Here is a 24,957-nt window from a genome sequence, read left to right as displayed (position 1 = left end):
CAAGGAAACACAAGACGCAGCAAAGAGACACCAAGAACAGACAACCGGGGGGGGGGGGGAGGGGATTAAATAAATAAATAAATCTTTAAAAAAAAAAATTAGCCACTCTTTAAAAAAAAAAAAAAAGAAATAGTGCATCTGAGAAAGGCGCTGAGAGTCGGGAGGGCAGGTCAGGAGGCATCCCAGGTGGGAGACGGCGAGAGGGGCGTCTCCCCAGGGCTTGATGACACACTCTCTCTCCCCAGATATCCGCTCCGAATTTGATCAGATCGACACGTCCAACCCCAACTGTGTTGTAATTGGAGATGCAAAAGAAGCCTTCTCCTACCAGAACATGAATAAAGCCTTCCAGGTGCTCATGGAGCTGGAAAAGCCTGTGCTCATATCACTGGGGAAAGGGTAAGTAGCCCAGGGAGAGTTGCTTCTGGCTGCTTTGGACAATGCTCTGCGATTCTCTGACTTGGAATCGAGGGGGAAAGGATGCTGCCACATGGGCACAAGGTGGGCACGGTGTCATTCTTTCCCTTCCCTCCTTCTGGGCTCTTTCTTTTTCTCTTTATTTCTTCTTTTCTTTCTTTATTATATATATTTTTAAATAAGGGAATTTTATGTATGGTTCCATTCTTTTTTTTTTTTTAGAAGATACCAGAGATTGAACCCGGGACCTTGTGCATGGGATGCAGGTGCTCAGTCCCTGAGCTATACCTGCCCCTCTAATATCTTTCTTAGGAAATGAGTCCTCTGTCCTTGGATGCTTGCTGATGAAGCTTTTGCGTGGGTCCTAGGCTAGGAGAAGCTGGGTGTATGTGTGTGAGGGGTAGGGGCATTGCAGAGGGAGAGTCCTTGGAGATCCCAGAAGCTACATGTTGACTCAGTTAGAGCAGAGCAGAGGAAGGTGCCTTTGCACAGATTGAGAAGGATTTCTTGGCCTGCGTGGATCCTGGGGCACGAGGCGATGAAGAGTTGTCCCAAGGGACTAAGCAGCGAGGTGTCATCTTGAGGGTGTGTGGGATGCCTTAGTCTGGGTGCTGGCCTCACCAGCTGCAGAGCACGCCTCTATAAAGTTGGTGGTTTTGTGACAGTCCCTTTGTCTGAGCCTTTAGCACATGCCCACCCTGTCTCTTTCTCTCCCTCTTTTAACAAGAAACAGCGTTGCTTGTTTTTCTTAACATATTTTTGGCTACCAAGACAGGATATGTTCATTGAAGAAAATTTAGAAAGTACAGATGAGCCCAAAAAGAAGAAAACAAAAATGATTGTCAGCCCCACTGCTCAACAAAATGGCTGTTGCTGTTTTGGTGTTTGTCCTTCCACATGGTTTCCTGTGCAGGTAGATAATTACAAATGCATGCGTTCACCACCCTAGCATCAAATTTGCCCTAGTTTTGTAACTTGTTTTTCAATTGTTCATCGAACAATATATCGTAAATGACTTTCCATGCAATACATGGACATCTCTGGGGCATGGTTATCCGTTGTGCAGATATCCTACAATTTTTCTCATTATCCCCTGCTGGTGAATATATAGGTTCCTTCTGATTTTCTGCCAGAGATAGGCTGTGACTGAGCATCTTGGTGTGTTTCCGATGATGTCCTAGTAGTTGATTACTGACTGAACATTTTTGAGGTTCTTGATACAGGTTGCCAAGTTGCTTTCCAGAAAGCTGTGCCAATTTTTTCTCTTGTCAACAGAAGAGGCCCTAGGCTCTTCAAATTACAGGGATGCTTTGGGTTTCCTACCCCAGTGCCTCGTGCAGTGCAGGATGCTCGGTCCACTTCTGAGAAAGCAGTTTTTCTGGCTTAGATGACTCTGGAGACTGGAGACTGGGTGCCCATTTGCCTCCACCTGAAAAGGGCCAGCTGTTTGAATAGCAAAGGGCCCCTGACTACGGCTAAGCCCTATATATGCTCTCTATGTTGTTTAATCCTGACTGCAGCCCTCTGAGCTGGAGGCAGTGTTGCTGCCATTTTACAGGTAGGGATATTGAGGCCTAGAGAGGTGAAGAAGCCATGGTCCCCGAACTGGTAAGTGCTGGCAGGACCAGGAGCACAAGCTGGCCCAGCTGACCCCAGCACCTGTGCTTGTCCCCTCCAGGCTACTTTCTAGAGCAGAGGTTCGGCCCACACAAGATCTTAAATTCTTCTAGAGCCTATTTACAAATTAGGAGATTTTACATAAAATACCCAGGTTTCTGGGTTCCATTGGAGAATCAGAAGCTCTGACAGTACTGTCCCAAATCCATGCACATGGTGGCTTCCTTTAGGTCCAGTTTTCCACAGACCCCACCACTCCGTATTGCCCCTAAAAGCTTCAGAGTCAGTTGCTAGTAATCTTGTCCTGCGTGTTCTTTTATTCTCGATAGAAAAAAATTTCTCTGTGACGATGTCTCTATCAAACAGTAATGAATGAATGATGTTTCAAGAGAGAAAAGAGGGAAATGGACTTGGCCCAGTGGTTAGGGCGTCCGTCTACCACATGGGAGGTCTGAGGTTCAAACCCCGGGCCTCCTTAACCCGTGTGCAGCTGGCCCATGCACAGTGCGGATGCGCGCAAGGAGTGCCCTGCCACGCAGGGGTGTCCCTGAGCAGGGGGGCCCCATGCGCAAGGAGTGCACCCTGTAAGGAGAGCCACCCAGCGTGAAAGAAAGTTCAGCCTGCCCAGGAATGGCGCCGCCCACACTTCCCGTGCCGCTGACGACAACAGAAGCGGACAAAGAAACAAGACGCAGCAAAAAGACACAGAGAACAGACAACCGGGGGAGGGGGGGGGATTAAAAATAAATAAAATAAATCTTAAAAAAAAAAAAAAGAGAGAGAGAAAAGAGAGGATGGATTTTCTTCAGGAACTAAAAATGTTCCAGTATGTTTATCATAAGAGTAAAACATGTCCCTTTCTAAACTGAGGTCACTGCTGTGATGCCAACCACAGAACCTGGCCTGCTTACCTCATTTACATTCTGGGCGTGACGTTTGAATTAGCAACCCCCTCACTAGAGAGTAAGTCTAACTAAGAATATGTTATAATGCAGTTATGCTAAAGTTACCTTTAATGCTATGGTCTCATAATTATCAAACATTTTTATTCTAGATTAAGGGTAATAGTTGAAATAAGTATGTAGTTGAAAAAAATGGAACCAGCTGCTTTCAGCTTCAAAATACTGCAACAAATTCAATAATAGGTTGGGGAGTGGGTGCAGCTCAGTGGTTGAGCACCTGTTTCCCACATATACATATGAGGCTCTGGGTTCAATCCTCAGTATTTCCTAAAAAAATTTCAATGGTAGGCAAGGGTTTGTTTTAAAAATAAGGAAGTAGTGGGCTATCTGATTGCTGGACATTCTGACTTTGCACTTTGGGTGCTTAAAAACCAGAGGGAGGAACAGAGAGCTTTAGGGTCTCAGCTTCTTGGGATGGCTGTGAAGAGAAGGTGCCGGGAGCTGCCGTCCCTGGCCGAGAAGGGTTGCGGTGACAGGGGCCGTCCCCAACAGCGAAGGGTGAGTGTCAAGCAGTACCCATCAGGGAGGCAGGAGCCCGGGCGGAGGCACGGGGCAGGATGTCCTCCTCCTGGAAATGGAGTGATTTACATTTGGCATCTGTTTGGACCTGAGAGGGGGAATTGGCTTTGTAATTTCTTCTGTCATGCTGCCGTCAGAAAATTAAGCTGTTTACGCCACAGACTACGGAAGGTTAATGGTTCTTCTGGGAGAGGTCAAGTGGTCATTTTGAAGGGAGGCTGTGCTGAATAATCGGAAACGGCAGAAGAAGAAAGCATAAAATCGCAGCTGACTGCCCCTCCCAGACTTTCCCCCTTTTTTGCAGCATCCACTGTTTCCTCTTGGTGGCTGGAACATGCGGGCTCCAGCCCGGCCCCCTGTCAGCTTTATTTTTCCAAAAACAAAAGATAAATATAGCAAATCTCTTGTGTTTCAGGAACAACAACAAAAATTAACCTACTGGCTTGTATTTAGTTTCTCTTTAAAACTATTTCCAGTTAACAGTTGGCCTCAATGCCTTTTTAAAGAAAAATTTCTGGGCAGATTCAGTTCAAAATGAAAAATATTAAATGTTTGTGGCAGTCAATTTTCCTTTTAGAATCTAAAGATTAGAGCAACAAAACAAAGATTTTGATTGTGTATTTTTTTTACATTGCATGTTCATATTTTCTTTCACCGTCCAGGACTGAATTTAAACCTAAGAAAACCTAAGTTTCTTTTACTTACTTACTTATTTTTTCCCTCCCTTTCCCTCCTCCCCCCTACTGTTTTTGCTGTCTGTGTTGTCTTCTCTTCTCATTTTCTCTTCTCTAGGATTCACCGGGATTTGATCTTAGAGACCTCTGATGGGGAGAGAGGTTCCCTGTCAACTGTGCTACCTCAGTTGCTGGTTTCTGCTGTGCTTCACCTTGATTTCCCCCTTGTCTCTCTTTTGATGCATCATCATCTTGCTGCGTGACTTACTTGTGTAGGCAGTGGCTCACCACGTGGGCATTTGCGCGGGCACTGGCTCACCATATGGGCACTTGTGCAGGTTCTGGCTCGCCATGCAGGCTCTGGCTTGCCGCACAGGCACTGGCTTACCATGTGGGCACTGGCTCGCCATATGGGCGTGCTTTCTCTTCTTTTTCACCCGGAGGCCCCAGGGATTGAACCCAGTCCCTCCCATATGGTCAGTGGAATCAGATGAGCCACATTGTCTTCCCTTCTTTTACTTTAGCAGAAGGGCTTAGGGGACTACGAGAGGAGCAGAAGCTATGCCTGAGGGTCTCCTTGGGAGGTTTCCCAAATGAGGTGGCTTTTGGTGAGCGCTCCTGCTCCCCGGCAGCTGAGGCATGGGGGCCTGGGACCAGGAACTCCAGAATCCTCAGTTCCCGGTGGAGCTGTACCCGTGGCCGTGGCTTTGTTCTTTGCCCTCCCTCCCGCTCTCCCTCCCTGGATCTCGCTTCCTCTTTCTCTGCAGTTGCTTCTGGGTAAGGATTCCCTATGCTGGGAGCATCCTTTCCTCACCTCCATCCTCCATTCCTACATCACTTCCCTGGGGAGTTCCCCCCCGAGCCCTCTAACCCCCCAGCCTGGGCTCCACGCCACCTCCACACCCACCGCAGCAGTCATCTCACGGGGGTCCAGGTGCAGCTTGCCCATCTGTCCGTTTCCTGGGGCGAGGTCCCCTGAGCGCCAGTGACGGCCTTGCCCGAGCAGCATCTACCCACCTGGTCCTGGTGCTGCTGGTGGGCTCAGAGCCACCCGCCTCGGGCCTGGACCCCCCATTCCCTCCCTTCTAGTTGGATAACGCTCTTACCCTTCATCTTAGATACTCCCTTTTCTGGAGGTCTCTCCTGTCTTGTAACAAGTTCAGGAGAAGGCAAGGGCTTGTTTTCAAATAAAAGCTTAGTGGGCTTCCTAGCCCACGGGGCCCTAACTTAGGCTCTGGGTGCTCACAGACCAGAGAGAGGAGTGGATGGCTTCCGGATCATGGCCCCTGCCCTCCCCCCGGTCCCTAGTGCCCCAGAACATGGGGCCCCCTTGTCATCGCCATTTGGTATTTGTCTGTGGATTTCTCTGCTCCCTTGCTGGGCTGTGGGCCCGGGAGCCTGGGGGTCCCAGGGGACCCAGCGGTCCCCCACCCTCTTGCTCACCCCATGCTTCAAACCGTTTGTGCTTTGTTGTGTAAGTCATCACACCAAAGCAGTTTATTGTTGTAAGTATGAGAAAAAGAAGAGGAAACTTCTAAATGAGATACATACATGCAAAACATGTTCTGGACCCTGAGTTTAAGAACCACGGAAGTGAGGCCCTCGATGCTGCTGTCCTTTCTAAAGGGGGCATTCCAGGCCCCCACTCTAGCAGTGTGGCCCTTCTCTCTGGCTGCCAGGGACCTTGCTGGAAGGTATTGTGTCCCAACCTTGGTGGGCCCTAGGCCCCTGGCAGATTTTTTTTTTTCACCTTCCAGGACCAAATTTAGACCTAAGAAAACCCAGGTTTCTTTCACTTTAGAAGAAGGGCTTGGGGGCCTCCGAGAGGAGCAGAACGCAGAACGCGCGCCCTGTCGGGCTCACTCGGTCGGGATGGAGGGCTGTCGTGACAGGGGCTGCCCACGCCTTTCACAGGCAGACTCCGAGGCAGGCCTGCGAGTGTGGAGTGGCAGGTGGCCAGCCCTTGGCAAGGCCCGGGCTTCGGCTCAGGCCCTGCAGCCCAGCCTGCAACCAGCCCAGAAGCTTCTGAGAGGAGCCCGTAGAAAATGCCAGGGGTGAGGGGGCAGCATGTGCCACCCACTGCCCCAAAGGCCTCAGGTGGGACAGACAGGGCCAGGCAGGGTCCCGGGAGTGGAGAGCGGATGAAGGGCGTACGCTCCAGGGAGGCTCAGGACCCCTCCCCGCCCACATGCCGGAGAGGAACCTGTGCTCCCCAGTTCCTCCCCAGTCGCACCTATGGCCGGCGCCTCAGCCTGGGTGAACGGTTGTTGATAACAATTTTCCTTACCTTTTTGGAGCATCTCCTTCTGCGTGCAGGGCATTGTGTTAAGTTTGTGGCATAAATTATCTTGTTCAAGCTCCACAACATAAACTGTTGTTCCCCTGCCCGCCCCCTTTTACAGATTAGGAAACTGAGGGCCAGAGAGGTGAGGAAAGCCGGAGTCCCACAGGTAGAAAGAAGCGGGGAGAGCACGTGGAGGCCGGAAGCCGGCACGCTGCGCTCCTCTTCCCCCGCTCTCTCTACACGTGCTGCTTAGTGTCTCACGCTTCAAGGCACGGGGAAAGGAGAGGGTCCTGAGGGCTTGGCACGCCAGGTATTTTAATAACTCCAAGAGTCACTCTTGGGTTTCACTGAGCCCCGTGTGCAGAGCAGCACAGAGCAAGCCCTCTTCTCCCCTTCCCCAGTTGAGCGGCCCTGCCAGGGGAGCCGTAAGGCGCGTGCCTGCCAGGTGGCAGCAGGCGAGCCGGGGAGTGGTGGCCACTCTGGCCGATGGCCCCACGCAGCCTCTGCGTCAGCATGGTGTTCGCAAAGCAACGAAACCGTCCTGAGAGGGGAGTCCTCCTCCAGGCCGAGCCGTCTCTGGGTCCATGGAGATGGGGAGAAACAGTTGTCTCCTCGTGAAAGCAGCTGGCAGTGGGGACCCCGGCACCTCGCTGACCTCTGGCTCCTAGGACGTGCGACAGGGTGCCGCGGAACAAATGGGGTTTTCTTCTGTAGGGGCAATTAGGGGTTAATTATTAGCAATTAGGGCTTGGCCACATGTTCTGCGGACCTGCTGGCCTTCCCTAGAACACAGGATACTTGTCTTTCTCTGTATTTGCAACTGGAACCATCTGCCCGTGATGTCCCCTGTTAATCATTGCAGGAGGGTCCCCACGAGGCTGGCAGCAGGGGGCCATTCTGACGGAGCCAAGCTGCTGGGCCCTGTGCTCGCTGGCCCGGGCCTGGTGACCGCTGCGCTAAACCCTGCGCTCTTTGCCGGGCCTGGTGCCGCTGTGCCGGGCTCTGCCTGCCGACCGCCCTGGGCCGTTCTCAGCGCGGCGTCTGCACCGACCCCTCGCCCGACCCGGCTCTCCCGAGCCACCGGAGCCAGCACAGGCCCTTTCTCTTGGCACCTGCCAGGCCCTGCGGCTCACGTCCCTTCTTCCTCTCTTCTAGGCGCTACTACAAGGAGACCTCTGGCCTGATGCTGGACGTCGGGCCCTACACGAAGGCACTCGAGGTAGCAGCCCGGGGTGTGTCCGTGCCCGCTGCTCAGGGCCACCTGGGATGGTGCTGGTCTTTCTGGGGAGGGGGCGTGCTCAACGCCTGGGGCCGGCCCTGCCAGCTGACCGCGCCCTCGTCTCTGGAGCGTGGCCCCCGGCTGCACGTGGGCCTGCAGGGCACATGGGCTGACAGGGCCCATGGGCTGATGGCAGGGCACGTGGGGGGGAGGTACATGGGCTGACAGGGCACATGGGCTGATGGCAGGGCACGTGGGCCTGCAGGGCACATGGGCTGACAGGGCACATGGGCTGATGGCAGGGCACGTGGGCCTGCAGGGCACATGGGCTGACAGGGCACATGGGCTGATGGCAGGGCACGTGGGCCTGCAGGGCACATGGGCTGATGGCAGGGCACATGGCCTGATGGCAGGGCACGTGGGTCTGAAGGGCCCATGGGCTGATGGCAGGGCACATGGACCTGCAGGGCACATGGGCTGACAGGGCACATGGGCTGATGGCAGGGCACGTGGGCCTGCAGGGCACATGGGCTGATGGCAGGGCACATGGGCTGATGGCAGGGCACATGGGCTGATGGCAGGGCACGTGGGCCTGCAGGGCACATGGGCTGACAGGGCCCATGGGCTGATGGCAGGGCACGTGGGTCTGAAGGGCACATGGGCTGATGGCAGGGCACGTGGGCCTGCAGGGCACATGGGCTGATGGCAGGGCACATGGCCTGATGGCAGGGCATGTGGGTCTGAAGGGCACATGGGCTGATGGCAGGGCACATGGGCTGATGGCAGGGCATGTGGGCTGACAGCAGGGCACTTGGGCCAACAAGGCATGTGGGCCAACAGGGAACATGGGCCAGCAGGGCACATGGGCCGACAGGGTACGTGGGCCGATGGCAGGGAGATCGCGGAGGTTGGCCCTGAGTGCCTGGGCGCCCCGGTGTGGAGTCCTGATGCCCTTGCCTGGGCTGGTGCCTCTGGGCCACACGGTCCCGCCCCTGCAGACCCCGACCTGCGAGGACACATCTGTGCTCCCCCGGGGAGGCCTCCCTGGGCGTGGGGCCCCTGCCTGCTCCTGGCCCCTGACCCAGGCCTTGTCCTTTTCTCTCTCCCAGTACGCCTGCGGGATTGACGCGGAGGTGGTGGGGAAGCCATCGCCCGAGTTTTTCAAGTCCGCCCTGCAGGAGATGGGCGTGGAGGCCCACCAGGTACGACCACCGTGGGAAGTGGGCGTGGGAGGGGAGGCCCTGCGCTGGGGGACTCCAGGGCTCGGGGCGGCCTCTGGATGGTGGCCGGGCGGCCAAGGAGCCCCGACGACAGCTCATTTGGCTGAAAAGGGGAAGAACAGACAGCAAAAGAGCTCCACGGAATGTGTTCCATCTGTTAGATTATTTTCAGAAATGTCTGACTTCTTCTAAGACTTGACTCTTTGCTCCTTCTCGGGAAACATGAAAATTGACAAGTCCTAGCAGTGAATATTACTACAGTTGGAAAGACAATGTAGCAACAAGATTGAGAGAATGTACAAAAATGATCGCCTCACTGTCACCTTTACAGTATGACGGTTTGGGGGGCTGAGCACATTCCAGGCACACCTCTTAAAAAGAAGAGGAGCCAGCTCGGTTCCGCTAGTCGAGTGCCCGGGCTCTGCCATCCTCCTGGGCGTGGAGATGGCCTCCTTCCCTAGGAGGTCCTCTGAGGGCTCTGCAGAAGGTGGGCAGGTGAGCGCCCTGCCCAGCTCTCCTGCCGTCGGTGTGAAGCCGCCCGGTCAGCAGCCCGCAGCAGGGCTGGGGCCCCGGGGCCACTGCGGCTGCCCGGTCCTTGGACCTGCATTTCCCTGCATGGGTTCTGGTTCGACCCCTGGGCCTTTCGGTGCTCTGTGGATCCTCTGATGTCACCCAGCACATTGGAAGGTGCCGGGGCTGGGGGAGTCCCCAGCAAACATTGGGCCATGCCTTGTTAGACAGTTAGGGAAGGGAAGGTTTGTTCTGTGACAGAATGAACACTGCAATTAAAAACCTTTGCTTTATAGAACAGAAGTCCTCTTTTATTATGAAAATTTTCAATTACACACAGAAGTAGAGAAAATGATACAGTGCAACCTGTATGTACATCACCCAGACTTTACAAATAGAAGGTTTGTCACATTTTCTTTTTCCATTTTAGTATTTATTTATTTATTTATTTTGAGGTACTGGGGCCGGGCATTGAACCTGGGACCTCATATGTGGGAAGCCAGCACTCAACCAATGAGCCACTTCAGCCTCACTGAATTGGCTTTATCGTTTGATTTGCTGGTGCTTGTCTTTGTTTTTAGTAGGCACCGGGGACCAAACCTGGGACCTACCTTGTGGGAAGCAGGCGCTCAACCCCTTGAGTTACATCTGCTCCCCACTGCTATTGTATTTTTTTCTTTTTTTTCTTTTTCTTTTTTAAAGATACACAAAATGTTACATTAACAAATATAAGAGGTTCCCATATACCCCCACTCCCCTCCCCCCCCACTCCTCCCACATCAACAACCTCTTTCATCAGTTTGGCACATCCATTGCATTTGATGAGTACATTTGGGAGCACTGCTGCACCGCATGGATTATAGTTTCCATTGTAGTTTACACTCTTGCTGCTGTATTTTAAAGCAAATCCTGGACTCCTTGTGATGGAATCCTTTCATATTGCAGTATGCCTTGAAAAATGCAGTAATTTTTGGACATAACTAAAATGTTAGTAAAACACCTAACAAAATTGTCACTCTCTAATAAGATCTAATCCCCAGGCCATATTGAAATCCCCCTGGCTGTCTCAGAAATGTGCTTTTCCTGGCAGTTTGAATCAAATCCCAAGGAGGGTCATCCCTTCCATGTGGATGGTATGTATCTTGACCCTCTTTTTTAATCTATTATAGAAAACTTAAAGCATCCGTGAGCCTAGAGAGAGCAGCATTCCCAGGTACCCATCGTTGAACTTCAATGATTATCAACTAATCGCCACTTTAAAAAAAGATTTTTTTTTACTTTTTCTTTTGGGGTCATTTCAGCCTGACAAAAAAGTTTCAAAAATAGCACCAAGAATCACCACATGCCCTTCACCCAGTTTCCACAAATGTGAATGTCTTACGTCCTAATCCTGGGGCAGTGATCAAACCAGGAAGTTAGTGTGGACATCACTGACTCCTCTAGAGAGCTTTTTCAAACGTCGTAGTCGTCTTTTTTGGGGATCAGAGTCCCATGTTGATGTTAGTGGTGTGCCACCCTCGGTGTCCTTTACGCTGAGACAGCTCCTCCGTCTTTGTCTCCCACGACTGAGGCATTTGTAATGAGTATCAGCCGGTTATTTTGTAGAATGTCCCTCAGTCTCTTTTTCCTGATGCTTCCTCCTGATTGGATTCAGGCTGTGCAGTTTTGGCAGGAATCCTGCAGAGGCGACACTGAGCCCCGCTTTGTGCATCCTTTCAGGAGGCACGGGAAGTCACTCTGCTCGTGATCATGAGATTACCTTTGACCCCTGGGTGAGGTGGTGGCTGCAGTTTTCTCCACTGTGAAGTACTATTTGTCCCTTTGTGATGAATAAATATCTTGGGGACAGTACTTGAATGCCCTGTCAGGATTCTCTTTCCCTTTATTCTTTCCTCTCCTAATTTTAGCCTACATTAATGATTCTTGCCTGAGACGATTATTACTGTGGGGTTTACTGTGGGGTTTACTGTGGGGCAATTTTCTGTTTCTGTCATTCCTTCTAGATTTATTAATTGGAATTTACTGTAAGAAAGAGCTTTCCCTTTTCTTCCATTTATTTATTTACTCAAACCAACATGGACTCATGGCCATTCATTTTATTCTATGAGTTATAGTCCATTATTGACATTATTTTGTTGCTCAAATTGTCCCGTATTTGGCCATTGGGAACCCCTTCAAGTTTTTGTGTGTTTTTTTTTTTAACTTTTTATCTTGAAATAATTTCAAACTTGCAGAACATTTTAAAAAATAACCTCATACACAGAAATCCAATATACACCCACCCTCCCGGATACACTGATCTACCAATTTTAACATGTGGCTATCTTTGCCATTCCTTCCTCCTTCCCTCCCCACTCTTCCTTCCCTCTCTCTCTCCCTCTCTCCTTCTCTCCTTCCCTCCCTTCCTTTCCTTCTATCAGTCCATCCATCCATCCATCCATCCATCCATTATCTGAACATTTGAGAGCACGCTGCACACATGATACTCCTTGGACACATAGTACTTCCATGTACATTTCCTATAGACAAGGACATTCACTTCTGTAATCATATTAAATGTAGTTATCAAGTTCAAGAAATTCAACATTGATATAAAGCTTACATTCTATATTCCAGTTTTTTCTCATGTCCCAATAATGTCCTTTAGCCTGTTCTCCTCCATTCATAGATCCCATCCAATCTCAATGTGTTGCATTTTAATTGTCATTATTTCCTTAGTTTCTCTTTCTTTTTTTTTAAATTGTGGAAATATGTATACAACATAAATCTTCTCATCCCAACTCTTCCAAGCAAACCATTCAGTAGGATTAATCACTTTGACAATGTTGCAGGACCATCACCATCATCCATTACTAGAACTTTCCTTTCACCTTGAACAGAAACCTTATACTCATTTTGTATTAACTTTCCCACCCCATGACCTCTGCCCCCACCCCTAGTAAACTGTGTTCTACTTCCTGTCCCTCTGAGTTTGCATATTTTCTGATATTTTCTTTGTCGTTACCATGGGGCTTAAATTTAGCATTCTAAATCTACAATAATCTCATTTGCTTTGCTATCAACTTAACTTCAATAGTATATACATGATGTTCCTATACCCCTTACCCCCTCATCACCTTTCTGTAGTTCTTGTCACAAATTACATATTTTTGTATTATGAATTCCATACCATTGATTTGTTATTACATTTTGTGCATTTGCTTTTTAAATCCTGCAGGAAGTAACAAGTGGAGTTACAAACCAAAAATACAATAGTACAGGTATTTATTTTTATTTATGTCATTGTCTTTACTGGAGATCTTTATTTCTACATGTGGCATCAGTCAATTGTGTAGTATCCTCTCCTTTCAACCTGCTGAACTCCCTTTAGCATTTCCTATAGGACCAGTCTAGTGGTGACAGAGTCCCTCAGTTTTTGTTTATCTGGGAATGTCTTCACCCTTCCCTCATTTCTGAAAGACATTTTTACCAGATGTAGAATTCTTGGTTGGCAATTCTTTGTTTTCACCACTTTAAATATGCCTTTCCACTGCCTTCTGGCCTCTGGGGTTTCCAGTGAGAAATCAGCATTTAATCTTATTGAGGTTCCCTTGTATGTGACACATTGCTTCTTTCTGTGGTTCTCAGAATTGTCTTTATCTTTGGCATTTGATGGTTTGATTATAACATGGCACACAGTATGGTCTATTTGGGCGTATACTGTGTGGAGTTCATTGCGCTTCTTGGACATATATATTCTTGTATTCCATTAAATTTGGGAAGTTTCAGCCGTTATTTCATTGAATATTCTCTCTGCCCCTTTCTCTCTTTCTTTTCCTTCCAGAATTCCTACGATGTGTATGTTGATATGCTTGATGGTGTTCCACAGATTCTGTTTTGTTTTTTTTTTTCATTTTCTTTTACCTTTCTGCTCCTCAGACTGGATGATTTCAATTGTCTTATCTTCAAGTTCACTAATTTTTCCTTCTCCACCTCCCCATCTGCTGTTGAACCCCTCCAGGGAATTTTTAATTTGTTACTATGGTCTTCAGCTCTCTTTGGTTCCTTTTCATAATTTTCTTCTTTCTACTCATATTCTCTTTGTGTTCATCTGTTGTTTCCCTGATTTCCTCTAGTTCTTTGTCCATGTTTTCCTTTAGCTCTTTGAGCATATTTAGGACCATTTTTTTTTTAAGTCTTTGTCTGAAAAGTCCCAGGTCTGCTCCTCCTCATTGATGGTTTCTTATGCTTTAATTTTCTCCTTTGCCCACGTCATCACTTCCTATTTTTTGCATATTTTTACTTATTTATTTATTTTTAATGTTACAGTAAAAAAATAAGAGGTCCCCATATACCCCCCACCCCCCTCACCCTACTCCTCTCATAACCACAACCTCCTCCATCATTATGGGACATTCATTGCACTTGGTGAATACATCTCTGAGCACTGCTGTACCACATGGTCCATGGTCCACATTATAGTTTACACTCTCCCCCAGTCCACCCAGTGGGCCATTGGAGGACATACATTGTCCAGTAACTGTCCCTGCAGTACCACCCAGGACAATTCCAAGTCCTGAAAATGCCCCTGCATCACATCTCTTTTTCCCACTCCCCACCCTCAGCAGCTACCATGGCCAATTTCTCCATCTCAGTGCTACATTTACTTCCATTACTAATCACATTAGTTCCAGAATAGAATATCAGTAAGTCCACTCTAATCCATACTCTATTCCTCCCTTCTGTGCACCCTGAGATGGTTATGTCCGCTCTACCTCTGTATCGAGAGGGTGCTTAGATTCCACCTGGATGATGGATGCAATCTCCTGTTTGCAGTTGTAGGCACTCTTGGCTCCCTGGTGTGGTGGTTGACCTTCTTCACCTCCCTGTTAGCTGGCTGGGGTAAGTCCAATAAACCAGAGGGTAGGAGTTACAAGTCTGTTGAGGCTCAGGGCCTGGCTATCACATGGACAGTCCAGAGATTCAGGTCCCCTGAGTATACACTAAACTCCAGTGCCAACCACAGGTCCGGTAAAAGTGACAGGAGAGGCTTGTGAACAAAGATCACACCTGAGTCCAACTCCATCACACTCAGGAACACAAACTCCAAAGTAGGGCCAACTGACATGGCACTGAAGTCCATCTGCCATGACCATAGAACCTATGGGTCTCTGAAGCTCTCAGAAGAACCAGTACCTGGGGTTGTATCTACTTTATCTGTCTCTGGGACTCTGCTGAGGTGTGTGTAAGGGCAACCCCTCTGATGACCTCCCGGCTCTTATAGCCATATAGACTCACTTGTCCTTTCCATTTCCCCCTTTTATTCAAGGTCAAAAAGCATTTTTAACTCCTGATATTACATGTAGGCTGAGATAGTCTGCTGGTCTGAGTTACCCTTTTATTCAAGATTATTCTCCAGCCACATCATCAGCTGGTACTTGGTAGTAATCCCTCGGTGCCAGGGAGGCTCATCCCTGAGAGTCATGTCCCATGCTGGGGAGAAGGCAGTATTTGCATATTTTTAATCTTTTGTTGAAACCTAGACATTTTGATGTTTTAATGTGTTATTGCTGGAATTTAGACTCTGTGGACTGTGTTCCTTAAGCTCACATCTAGCTAGTGTTATGACAGAGCCTTCCTTGAATGCCAACAAACATAAAAAGAAGGAAGAAAAGAAAACAGCTTTCCCAGTCTTGGTGGATTGACTGTGGGAGTGCTCTGCTTTAAAGATTATCCATACAGCGAGTTCAGAGACTAGCTCCAGGCCAGAGCAGAGGGACCTCCCTGGTCCTTTCTGTGCATGCAGTTTGTCTTGGGCATGTATGTTTGGCCATAGACATTTCCCTGTTGACACGAATAGGAATGCCTTCTCTTTCCTAGGCAACAGCTTCCTGACAGCCCCAGACACTATACTGAGGGTCCTATGGCCAGCAATCTCTTGCCCCAGGCAGCTGCTTGACTGCTCTCCCAGTGTTTGTGGGAGAGCTCCATGAGCTGCCTTCTATTAGTACATTCAGCCAAGTTCTGGAACAGCAGCTCCTTCAGGCCACCACCAGACACATATGCTTCCAGAATTGTACACAGGGATTACTCTGCTCCCTCTGGAACTGCGACCAGGAATCTGCACTGGGAGGTGAGGGGTGGGGGGAGAGTGGCCAGCCAGCCAGTACAACACAAGATCCTATGGCTTTTTTTTTTTAAAGATGTATTCTATTTGTTTCTCTCCCCTTCCCGTCCCCCCCCCACACACACACCATCTTGTCTGCTCTCTGTGTCCATTCACTGTGTATTCGTCTGTGTCCACTTGCATTCTTGTCATGTGGCACCAGGAAACTGTGTCACTTATTTGTTGCATCATCTTGCTTTGTCAGCTCTCCATGTGTGCAGCACCACTCCTGGGGTGGGCTGCGCTTTTCTCATGCGGGATGGCTCTCCTTGCAAGTCACACTCCTTACATGAGGGCTCCCCTACGTGGGTGACACCCCTGTGTGGCACGGCACTCCTGCGCAGCAGGGCTGCACGTGAGTCAGCTCACCACATGGGTCAGGAGGCCTGGGTATCAAACCCTTGGACCCTCCATATGGTAGGCAGATGCTCTATCAGTTGAGCACAACTGCTTCCCCCTACTGCTTTTAGGTAGACTTTTTTTTTTTTAGGAGTTACCAGGGATTGAATGTAGGACCTCGTAAATGGGAAACAGGCAGTCAACCATTGAGTTACGTCTACTTCCCAGTGAGACTTTGTTTTTTTCATTTGTATTTCTTTTGTTTTTTTTTTAAAGGTTAATTTTTAAAATTTATTTCTCTCCCCTTCTCCCTCAATTGTTTGCTCTCTGTGTCCATTCGCTGTGCATTCTTCTGTGTCTGCTTGTATTATCAGGCAGTGCTGGGAAACCACGTCTCTTTTTTGTTGCATCATCTTGCTGCACCAGCTCTCCGTGTGTGTAGCGCCACTCCTGGGCAGGCTGCGCTTTATTTGCGTGGCACAGCTCTCCTTGCGGGGCGCACTACTTGCACATGAGGCTCCCCTATGCGGGGGCGCCCCTGCATGGCATGGCACTCCTTGCATGTGGTAGCACTGTGCATGGGCCAGCTCACCACATGGGTCAGGAGGCCCTAGGTATTGAACCCTGGACCCTCCATATGGTAGGCGGATGCTCTATCAGTTGAGCCACATCCGTTTCCCATGCTTTTGTTTGTTTTTAGGAGATACTCAGGATTGAAACTGGAACCTTGTCCGAGGGAAGCAGGCACTCAACCACTTGAGCTACATCCTTTTTCTTGATATAGTACTCACCTTTTTATTGAAATCCTTTAACTCTTTTGTAGAGCTTGGAGAAAGCTGTTTCTGCCAGTTCTTGCTCATTCAAAGCTTCTGGTGGATGGATGGAGCTCTGAAGCTTCTCACTCTGCCATCTTCCCCCTTGGAGTTTAATTGTCACTTCTTTAATCTATATATCTATCCACTCATCATTCCTAGTATTTTGAATCAAATCCCAGAAATCATATAATTTTATCTGTAAGTATTGCTATGTATCTCTTAAAGATGAAATTCTTCTTTAAAACGTAGTCATAATGCCATTATCACAATGATTCCTTAATATCAGCTATCCAGTCATTGTTCACTTTTCTGTTTGTCTTATAACTATTTTGTGTTGTTTCCAGTTTGTTTGGATTGGGATCCAAATAAGGTTCTTGTGTTACGATTGGTCAATATGATTGTTTTTCTAATTCCCACTTATCGACCTTTTGTTTTTTCTTGCAACCTTTTGAAGAAATTGTGTTGTTGGTCCCATAGAGTTTCCCACAGCCTGTATTTTGTAGCCGGCACCTCAGTGGTGCCCTTCAATTGCTCTGCTGTGCTCTCTGCTTCCTGTATACTAGTTGTTCGATCTAGATGTCGGTCAGCTCCAGGTCTCATTGCTTTGACAAGACTTCTTTATAGCTGACGATGTGTTCTTCCACCAGGAGGCGCACAATGTCCCGTTGTCTCCTGTGGTGGTAGCAGCTATTGATAATTGTTACCTACCTCCTCTGATTCACTAAGGGTCACAAAACAGTGACACTTGGAGGCGGTCATTCCTTCCTCATTTATTGTTTGGAATATTTTTATACAGAAAAATTTCTCTTCGTCATCTATTTGGTCCCCTGAGGTAACCCCAGATGAATACCTGCTTCTTTCTCTTGATTTGTTTGCAAAATATCGAAGTGATTCCCTGACCTCATAAGGTGATGAACCATTATAAATAGATGGATTTGAGCCTGTCTGGTGTGCTTCAATCCATCACAGTCCTTGTCTTATTGATGTTCAAAGTATTTTGACCAGCGGGAGTCTTTTCAGGTTGGCTTCTGAGTCCTTCCCCCCCCCCCAAAGATTAATTGGTTCATTGATTACCTCTCCCTTCCCACTTCCTCATTGTTGGCACTTGCTGTGTCTCTTCATCTTCTTTTCTTTCTTTAGGAGGCACTGGAAACCGAATCTGGGACCTCCAGTGTAGGAGGGAGCACCTAATTGCTTGGGCCACCTCCATTCCCTGTTGTTGTATCTTTCTTTGTTTTCCTCTTGTGTCTTTTGTTGCATCATCTTGTCACATCAGCTCACCACGCCTGCCCATCGTGCCAGCTTGCCGTCCTGCTCGTCCTCTTTAGGAGGCACTGAGAACCTCTGCTCCCTTCTTTGTTGGGGCTCTCATTATGTTTTTCTTCTTGTGTCTCTTGTTGCATCATCTTGTTGTGTCAGCTTGCTGCACCTGCCCGTCATGCACTGTCTTCTTTAGGAGGCACGGGGAACCGAACCAGGGACCTCCCATATAGTAGGCAGAAACCCAGTCACTTGAGCCACATCCGCTTTCCCTGAGTCCTTTTGATGTGACCCTAGAGGTGTTGGAGAATTTGATATTCTAGACTTGCCTTCTATGTTTCCTTAGGCCTGCAATCAGACATCCTTCCACGGAGCCACATAGACTTTTGTGGAAAATAGTATTAATACTTAGAAACCAGAACCAGTTCTCGTTGCTCCAGGGCTGGTCATCATTTCGAATCATTTTTAGTTGTCAGAGCTTAGAAATGCCTATACCTGTGGATTTTTGCTTAATTTAATCAATCTTGTATCTGTATTTCCTTTTTTCCCTGACAAAAATCCTGGTTCTCAAGAATATCAACATTATCACTCACTTGCTTGAGCCCAAAATTCACACACGAGTCTCGAATATCAGAAACATTCTACTGCGTGAGAAAAGTCAGCCACAAATGAGGGCCTGCTACCAGAGCTGCTGGCAGCTGCTCTGGCAGCCCCACCAGGCCCACCCCGAGCTCTATTGGTGCCACCAGTCCCACCACCACACCTAGCAGAGGGTTACCTGGGCACTGAATAGGATAGACTGTCTACAGTTCTTTTTATCCTTAGAGCATATCTCTCTAGGGATTGACAGTCAAGTGACTGTGCCTTAAGCCTGTAAGAAGAGGTCCTCATGGGTTGTGTGCCACAAACTGGATCCACTTTGCATTCATTTGACTTTTAGTTGTAGGAAATTGGGTTTTCAACATTTAACTTTGTTTCATAATTATGTAGAATATTTGTGTGGTTCCAAAATAAAATCCACAAAGCAAAGCAAAATGTATTCTAGGAAGTCTAGCTTCTCTCCCTTTCCTTCTATTCTCGTCATACCAGTCTCTCATAAGTAGCCATTTTTAAATAAATAGTCGGACTTACCTTTACATTTTTAAAATATAAGCAACTTTGTATAGATTTATATCCTACTCAGGGGATTTCTTTAGGAGAGAATAAATTCTCTTAAAATAACTTGTTATGGAATGAGGAAATGCTGCTGTTGCAATGTGAGTTTAAAAAGCAGTATTAAAATTAGATAAGCTGGGAAGCAGACTTGGCCCAATGCATAGGGCATCTGCCTACCACATGGGAGGTATGTGGTTCAAACCCCGGGCCTCTTTGACCCATGTGGAGCTGGCCCACGCACAGTGCTGATGTGTGCAAGGAGTGCCGTGCCACACAGGGGTGTCCCCTGCGTAGGGGAGCCCCACACGCTAGGAGTGCGCCCCGTAAGGAGAGCCACCCAGTGTGAAAGAAAGTTCAGCCTGCCCAAGAATGGAGCCGCACACACAAAGAGCTGACACAATAAGATGACGCAACAAAAAGAAAAACAGATTCCAGTGCTGCTGATAAGGATAGAAGCGGTCACAGAAGAACACACAGTGAATGGACACAGAGAGCAGACAACTGGGGGGGATGGGGAGAGAAATACATTAAAAAAAAATTATAGAAGCGGGGAAGCGGATGTGGCTCAAATGACTGAGCCCCCGCCTACCACATGGGAGGCCCCTGGTTCAGTTCCTGGTGCCTCCTAAAGAAGACAGTGAACTGGCATGACGCACAGGCGCAGCAAGCTGACACAACAAGAGACACAAGAAGAAGAAAAAAACCATAATGAGAGACCCGACAAAGTAGACCACCCACATTGGAGGTCCCAGGTTTGGCTCCAGTGTCTCCTAAAGAAACAAAGAAGATGAACAGACACAGGAGGTGCAAACAACAAGGGGGTGGGAGAAATAAATTAAACTTTTAAAAAATTATATAAGCTGTATGATTTCAACCATCTCAAACATTCCCCTCCCCCAAAACAAACAAACAAAAAATTAAAAAACTGCCAAGGCCTAGAACTTAAGACCAGAAGGCCCCGCGTGTCAAGACGCGCTCGCTGGCCACACTTGGAGAGGTCTGCCCAGGTGAGCCCCCAGCCCTTTTCTTCTCTCGGCGTTCTTCAGGTGGTTTTTCCACAGTCAGCATTCTTTACATCCTGAATGAGAAATTGCTTCCCACCCCTCCCCACCCTCCCCCAAAGAAGGGCCCCTCTGTGGTGAACAGGGTCCAGCATCTGGGTGCTTGGCAGGTGCTGGGCTCCAGGGGCTGAGAGGGTGGTCCTGACGCGAGATTCTAGGCGCTTCTTCACGTCACCCTGGGGGACCCTGGGGAGTGGGGGAGGAGCGTGCTGGTGGCCTGGAGCCCACATGGCCACGCCCACTGCCACCCCCCCTTCACTCTCGATCCCCCCACAGACAGTTGAACCAGCGGCATGCGCTTCGCCACGCCCCCCCCCCCACCTTCTTCCTTAAGTGTTCATCAGTGTTACTGGAGCCTCAGGACGCAGAGCCATTTCCAAGCCGTCTTTCAAAATGAGGCCGTTTCAAATGAACTGTGTCTTATGCACAAGGCAATAATTCTCTGTCACTGCTTCTTTATTTGAAATGAAAAATGCCTGTGAGGAGCTGTCTTGCTGCCAAAGTGCCAGGCCAGGGCGAACCTGGAATTTTTCAAGCTGCTTTAATCAATAAAGTGATCACCAGGCAGTTCCCTTGACAACCGCGGCTTCCCAGGGCCCTGCCTCGCTTCTCGCTGCCCAGCAGTCTTCAGCGGGCAGTGGAGTGGACGTAATTCCCCAAATCCAATTTTCATTTTAATCTTTCCTCAGTTGCCTAGAAATAACAGATTGCCGGTATTACTTTAATAGATGAGAAATTCGGACCTCTTAGAGGTAACCAGACCCTTTCTAAGATTCTGTAATAAGGCAGAGAATAACATACCTGAAAGGTTACTTCTAGAAATACCTAATTCTTACAGGTTAAGGCTTCTGAACCAGTGGGTGGTTTCATAGCTTTATACTAAAGCCCAAATGATGTGAAGGTTTGGCAGGTTTCCATGATCACAGGAAGCGCCGTCGGTTGTCAGTTGTGCGTGTTTAATGGAAATCCGGACTCTTCAAACCGGAGTGCTGGACTAGGCGCAGAGAAGCCTGGGCTGAGAGGGGCGCGTGTCACAGGCAGGGGCCAGGCTGGCAGCCCCGTGGCCTTTCACCTGTGTCATCACGTAAAATCCCCATGCCAGACCCCTCTGTTGAAGCACCCCCGGCCTCTACCCATTGATTGCTGCGCCCTCCCCCAGTTGTGGCAACCCCAAATATCCCCAGACACTGCCAGTGTCAAGGTGCGGGGGCAGACCCACCCTGACTGAGAACCACGGTACCAAGGAAACAGTGACGAGACGCCCAGGGACGCACCGGAAGCCATGCCACCGAGCAGGCGCGGAGCCGGGATCCAAACCACCGACTCCCGGTCCCCTTGGGGTCTCTTTGCTGGTCCCTGCTTCTCAGGGAGGAGCCAATGGCATAGGTTCCCTAAATAGAGCTTGAAAAGGTATTTTGGTAGTATAAAATCATTTTCTACATTGAAAAATACGCAGATATATTACCAGAAAACAAACCATAGAAAATAAAGTTAGAGTCTCCTGGAGTAAGCAGAATACGCAGGAGTTTTCTGGGGCTCCAGCCCTCAGGACGGCCTCTCACCACCCAGGATGAGGCTGGTAGTTCTCACCAAAGTGGGGGACTCAGCCCATCATTTGGTACCCACCCCTCAGGGGTGAACGGGGCCTGCGGGTGGGGAGTGAACATCCGTCCTCGTGGCGGCCCTCGGGGCCCCTCGTTTCCATTGCAGACCTGCCTGCCCCCTCTCTCTGGTCTTCCCCCTGCCGGGGCCCCTTGCCCAGCTCTGGGTCGACTCGCCCACAGGCCTGGTAGGGGCTCTGAGCCCCTGGGGAGCGCGGGTGAGCCCTCTGGGCTCCTGCGTCCCGGGTGTGACTCTGAAGAAGATCGGCTGGAGAATGAGGTGTGGCTCTGCAGCAGCAGGCTGGAACTGGCGGGAATTTCAGGAAATGCCAGCGCTGAAGTTGTCTTTTTGGTGATGTGTTTAGGTCTTAAAGTGACTGAATTTTTCCTAAGATATTTTCTCCCCTAGAGCCTGTTTTGGTAGATCTTAAGTATTTTTATCTGATTATGAAGTAATTCATGTTTGTTAATGATGATTCAGAAAAATTCAGGAAAGTACAAAGTACAAGAAGAAAATAAGAACTGGCCATCCTTCCACTAGCCTAAAGTGACCAATCTCCTGCTTAACCTTTCCAGTTCTTTTTCTGTATATATCTATATTTTTAACACAAAACCAGTAGAATCTTTGCCCCTCCTCTTAATAGACTATTTGGGACAATTTCCTTAGTACTAAAGTATTCTTTACAAAGTAATTTCCATGGCCAGGTGGCATTCCATCCCAAGGACCACCTTGATGTTTGTAAGCATCCCCTGTTGCTGGACATTTAGGTTGCTTCCACTTTCCTTCCTGGACTCACACTGATGAACACCCTTGGATACCCATCCTTTTATACATTAGAAATCCTAGTGCTCGAAATCCTAGAGGTCTAGTTATCGGCTGTGATATGCATTGTTTATTTTTATTTCAGAAAGCTGGTGTCAATTCGTCTCACTCCCACTGTGGATGGGAGTGCTTATTCTCCCACAGTCTTGCCAACACCAGTTATTTCTCTCTTTTAAAAAGAGTGGTGTCTTGGCATTGCTCCTTGTGAATGTAAGGCCATGGGAGAAACTTAGCGATGAGGTGTCTCCAGGTTTTGCGGGGAGCCTGGGTTTCCTTTGAACATGGAGGCTGAAGTTCTGGGGCTCACTCTGGCGTTAGATGCCCTCCCGAGGCCTTTGTGTATGTGTGTTTGGGGGTTGCTTCTCAAGGCTGAAATGAAGAGACTGGACAGCCCCCAACCCCCCCCCCCAGCCGCCTTCCCTGCCGTAGGAAGCAGCACTGCTCCTGGCAGGGGCCCGGCTAGCTAAAGCAGTCTGTGGAAGGTGGCCTTTCTTGGGAAGCCCTTTGCGCTGGAAGTTCGTTCTCCCAAACTTCACCACCTGTTAGAATAGTCCTTTTCCCAGTGCCCAAGAAGACACAGAGGAGACGGTGGCAGGCAGGCATGTACGTAAGAACGATGAGCGAATCTGCACCAAACCTGCTCCATGTCTGTGGAGCCTCCTTCCAGGCCTCTGGGCCCCAGAGTCCACCCTTCTGGTGTCGTGGCTCAGTCTCCCTCTCACCGTGCTGCAGTTGGCGAGCAAGTGAACCGGGCCTGACAGGTAGAGTTTTTTATTTCCCCTGACAGTGCACCTCTTGACCTCTATCTTCTTGCCAATGATTTTTTAAATCCTAAATGATTTGGCAATAATTGCTCCTCTTTGTGTGATTATTGCCCTTCACCGATAGTGAATCTGTGAACTCCCCAGGGTCCCAGGCGCATTTTGGTATGCGGAGCCCACAAGCTGGCCCAGACAGGCATCGCTGCTCCGGGCAGCTGCACGCCCTGCCGGCTCCCGAGCGTCCCCAGCTCTCTGAGTGTCCTCGGCTCCTGAGCGTCCTAGCATCCCTGGCCCCCCCAGCATCCCCTGCATCCCCGGTTACCCAGCATCCCTGGCTCCCCCAGTATCCCCCGCCCCCCCAGCATCCCCTGCATCCCCGGTTACCCAGCATCCCCAGCTCCCCCAGCATCCCCTAGTTTCCCCAACATCCCCGGCTCCCCCAGCATCCTGGGCTCTCCCAGCATCCCTGGTTACCCAGCATCCCTGGCTCCCCCAACTCCCCCAGCACCCCTGGCTCCTTCGGCATCTCAGGCCGCCCCAGCAGAAGTCCCAGTAGCCTCCATTCTGAAGGGGAAGAATTTTTGTTGCCTTGGGTGAAGTTTTGTTTTCCCCAGAAGCACAGGAGATGCCAGGCATGATGTGTACTAATTGAAGGAACCTGCCAGCAAAATGGTCCCCGGAGCCTCTGGCAGGAGTGGCCAGGATCCTCAGTGTTAGAAAGAAAGCTGTACCTGTAAGAAAACAAAAGCTCACCCGATTGTGGAGGAGAAGAGAATTTTATTAACGATCTTGCAAGAATGGCATGCGACCTGGATAGGATAACATGAGCAGCACCCCAAACAGCAAGAAACAATGACATTTATACCCTCAACCTAACATGCGGGTCCCTCCCCTGTCCTCATTGATTGGGTACTTCAGGAGTTACAGCCTATCCAAGAGGTCTAACTAACTTAAGCGGTCCCCACTCTGAGTCACCGCTCCCCATTCCCTACATTCCCGCCAGCTGGGCAGGCTTGGCATTGCTTTCACTCCTGGCACCATTTTTCATATTTGGCGCCACTTTTCACCATTGTCCCCCCTCGCTTTGGCCCTGCCCCGCTTTGGCACCACTTTTCAAATTCTTAGCTAGAACCCCTTTCCCTCCCTCCTCCAACTGCAGAGCCGGCTCCGGCTTCACCTTTATGTGAAAATTAAACTTACCCTTTCCTTACTTAAGTAAGAAATGCTGTGAATGTCCAGCAGCTGGCCTGGCGGTTTCAGGACAAGCCCCTGAGAAGAGCAAAATAGAATCTAATACCTGGGGCTTATGGCCAGCACCGCTGCCCAAGGCCAGGCCACCTAATTGCTCCTGCAGCCCTCTCCTCCCAGGTGAGCCAAGTGACCAGGTTACACTGCCTTTGCAGGCACCTTAAGAACCACCTGTTGGTGCCCCCGAATCCGGGGCTGTTGCCACTTGAGGAAGCACACGTTGCCACTAGCTTTTTTTCTTTGGTGATTTTACTATTTCCAAACAGCTGCCTTGTTATTTGATAGGTAAAATATTAAACTCATTTGGCTTTGGCAGTGTTTCCCCAA

General features: G+C 49.3%; 1 protein-coding gene across 2 annotated transcripts in view; it reads left to right on the top strand.

The window, feature by feature from the left end:
* LHPP (phospholysine phosphohistidine inorganic pyrophosphate phosphatase) overlaps positions 1–24,957 on the top strand; it is a 145,482-nt gene that overhangs the window by 24,627 nt on the left and 95,898 nt on the right. For both annotated transcript variants that reach the window (XM_058298171.2, XM_012529941.3), the window contains exons 3-5: positions 246–399; positions 7,629–7,692; positions 8,802–8,894. In XM_058298171.2, coding sequence (XP_058154154.1) covers positions 246–399; positions 7,629–7,692; positions 8,802–8,894 — 311 coding nt within the window. The remainder of the gene's footprint in view (positions 1–245; positions 400–7,628; positions 7,693–8,801; positions 8,895–24,957) is intronic.

Source organism: Dasypus novemcinctus, chromosome 6, assembly GCF_030445035.2.
Source record: "Dasypus novemcinctus isolate mDasNov1 chromosome 6, mDasNov1.1.hap2, whole genome shotgun sequence".
Taxonomy (NCBI): Eukaryota; Metazoa; Chordata; class Mammalia; order Cingulata; family Dasypodidae; genus Dasypus; species Dasypus novemcinctus.
The sequence above is the reverse complement of the archived record's forward strand: the minus strand, read 5'-3'. Positions and strand labels throughout refer to the sequence as shown.